Source organism: Mus pahari, chromosome 10 (genome assembly GCF_900095145.1).
Source record: "Mus pahari chromosome 10, PAHARI_EIJ_v1.1, whole genome shotgun sequence".
Lineage (NCBI taxonomy): Eukaryota > Metazoa > Chordata > Mammalia > Rodentia > Muridae > Mus > Mus pahari.
This window is the reverse complement of record NC_034599.1, coordinates 69,961,627-69,964,829: the sequence shown is the minus strand read 5'-3', so window position 1 is coordinate 69,964,829 and position 3,203 is coordinate 69,961,627. Positions and strand designations below refer to the sequence as shown.

At 42.5% G+C, this 3,203-nt stretch overlaps 1 protein-coding gene across 4 annotated transcripts in view; it reads right to left on the bottom strand.

Moving 5' to 3' along the window:
- The window catches only part of Myo5a (myosin VA), a 162,228-nt gene that overhangs the window by 7,733 nt on the left and 151,292 nt on the right, over nucleotides 1–3,203 (bottom strand). For all 4 annotated transcript variants that reach the window (XM_021207370.2, XM_029543825.1, XM_029543824.1 and 1 more), the window contains one exon: nucleotides 599–773. In XM_021207370.2, coding sequence (XP_021063029.1) covers nucleotides 599–773 — 175 coding nt within the window. The remainder of the gene's footprint in view (nucleotides 1–598; nucleotides 774–3,203) is intronic.

The following is a 3,203-nucleotide window of genomic DNA, read 5'->3' as shown; positions in this document are numbered from 1 at the left end:
TGTTTTGTTTTTTCCCCCCCTATTAAGCTGTAAGCTCATGAAGGTGGGGATTTCTTATTGTTAATTAAAGTAATTACCTCCACATGTATGATACTGTTGATGGGAACTGATCACATGTAGGACAGAGAGTAAGAACTATTTTGTGTATGCAGGCAGTGCCAGCACATGCACGTGAAATGAAGGTCAAAGGACAACCCTTGGGAGTTGGTTCTCTCCTTCCACCTGTGGGTCTCAGGGGTCAAGCTCAGGTCATCAGGCTTGCCAGGAAGTACCTTTTCTGCCAGAGCCATGTTACTGGCCCCAGATAGAAAAATCTAATGAACCATTGATTACTGACTAATATAGAAATAACTTCATGGAATGGACACTCCACAGAATATATCCCTCATGAGAGCAGGGACTTTGTTTTTATTCCAGGTTGTATTGCAGGGCCCAGAACATTGCAGAGTACTATGCCCTTACTCTTTGCTGAATATTCTACATATGAATATGAGCAACACTGAAATTAATTGATAATAAAATCCCCTCTCTTCCAGATTTACACTGACATCTTCTGGGATGGCTGCCGTGGTGTGCAGCCAGTGGATGGCTGCAGTACCTGGGCTGTGGTCAGGGCGTTGCACATGGAGCAGATGGCTTCTGCGTCATCGTCAGTTTTCTTTTTCACTTGCAAAAGCTGAGCGGCCTGGATAAGAGGTTCCAGAGTCTCCTTGGCCCCACTGTTCATGAGATTCTTGTCACGTAGCCATTCTTCCAGTTGACTGACATTGTACCTATGCCAAAAATAAAAAGAGAAAATGTAAGAGAGAATAAGAGAGAAAATGCAAATTTGCTGAATGCTGTCATAAATGTCTTAATTTTGTGTATGTAGCCTTGTCAGTTAATGTGACAGGTAGTATTTTTATTCAATTTTCTAAAATCTAATCAGCTGTGCTTTAACATTTATCATTATAAAGTCATGAGGCTTATAATCGTAATTATGTAAGACAGAATGACAAGAGGCTGCAACTCTTTATTGAAAGATGGAAACAAAGTCCCCAGAGGAAAAGTTATTAGACTTGCTAATAAACAAAATGGAATATATCATATGACTCTGTCCTTATTAAACAGCTGCCTAGAATGTACTTTTGGCTTCTGAAATTCAAGTTCCCTTTGCAGGATAAACCTCTTGATTCTTCATGCACTCTGTTTTCCTTAAGACTCCAAAATGTGTGAGTGAACAGTCAGATGCCCCAACATATGCCCTGTACTCCAATCTCCCTGGGGAAGGGCCCTGACAATGGGAACAGTGGCCTGAGAAAGCCTAGAGACACAAGAGAAGGGCAAGGGAACACCCTTGGAAGAGACAAAGACTCCACAGATGCTAGGGTTTGAAGAGGTGCCCAGCTATCTGACAGATTTCAAAATTAAGGCAGATGGACACGGTCAGAATTCAGTCTTCAGGCAGATGGCAGCATTATGATATGAAGGTGAGTGACTGCAGCTGGGTGTAATGACACAAACTTGGGAGGTAGAGGCAGGAAGATCTGGCATTCAAAGGTTTCTTTGGCTACACTATGAGTCTGAGATCAGTCTGGCTATATGAGACCCTGTCTTACAAAAATGTCAGACAACTTCACAAAAAGTTAAACTCTCTGAACGGAGTTTATACCTTAAAGTGAAATATGGGTAAGAATGGTAAATATAAACACTACAGTATGCTAACAGTAACCATAGATTATAGATTTGGTAGAACTCCCCCCCCCCTTTTTTTTTTTAGTTTTTTGAGTCAGGGTTTCTTTGTGTAACTCTGGCTCTTCTGGAACTTGCTCTGTAGACCAGTGTCTTAGTCAGAGTTTCTATTCCTGCACAAACATCATGACCAAGAAGCAAGTTGGGGAGGACAGGGTTTATTCAGCTTACACTTCCATACTGCTGTTGATCACCAAAGGATGCAGGACTGGAACTCAAGCAGGTCAGGAAGCAGGAGCTGACATCCCTCAAGCAGAGGCCATGGAGGGATGTTCTTTACTGGCTTGCTTCCTCTGGCTTGATCAGCCTGCTCTCTTATAGAACCAAGACTACCAGCCTAGAGATGGCACCACCCACAAGGGGACCTCCCCCCTTGATCACTAATTGAGAAAATGCCTCACAGCTGGATCTCATGGAGGCATTTCCCCAACTGAAGCTCCTTTCTCTGTGATAACTCCAGCCTGTGTCAAGTTGACACAAAACTAGCCAGAACAACCAGGCTGGTCTCAAACTCATAGGGATTCACCTGCCTCTGCCTCTTGAGTGCTGGGATTAAAGGTGTGCACCACTACTACCCAGTGAAAATCCCTTTGCTTTCCTCCGGCAAACATACTGGATACTTCAGAATAACCATTTGCTCCCCAAATTCTGTTCTGTTACAATAATGAAGCAATGGTGAGAAGTAGTGGGTATGAAATTCAGTTGCTGCTGGGCATGTCTGGTACATGCCTGTATTCCTAGCTGAAGCAGAAGGATTGTGGGTCCAAGACCAGTTTCTCTAAAACAAACAAGAAACTAAAATAAGTGAAGAATGGAGTATAGTTTGTCTTTAAGTTCAAGTGTTAGTGAATGAGCTCTTTGGACCTATTATTTTTCTTTAACTTAGAAATTTCAAAAGAAAAAGAAAAGTGTGCACACATACAGTATGCACAGAGGCCAGAAAAGGGAGTTGCAATCCCTGGAATTGGAATTAGAGAGAGTTGTGAACCACCCTGTAGATGCTGTGCCTGCCTCTTCCTCCTGAGTGCTGGGATTGTTCAGGAACAGTAAGTGCTCTTAACCACTGAGACTTCTCCAGACCCTATTGGGTCTATTCTTATTTATATTCATAATATGGAAAGATATCTCATGATGACAAAATATTGTAAAGTTTTATTTGTCTAATATTTTATTATGTAATCAAAACAAGTAAGAAAAAAGAGAAAATTATACATCGTAGTGTATCTTGCACATCTCTATAATACTACAAACAAGGTAGCTTAACAGATGAGCAGGTTTCCTCCTGAGCAATGAGAACCCATCCAGACCAAAGAAGTGGCTCTAAGCCGGGCGTGGTGGTGCACGCCTTTAATCCCAGCACTCGGGAGGCAGAGGCAGGCGGATTTTTGAGTTCGAGGCCAGCCTGATCTACAAAGTGAGTTCCAGGACAGCCAGGGCTACACAGAGAAACCCTGTCTTGAAAAACCAAAAAA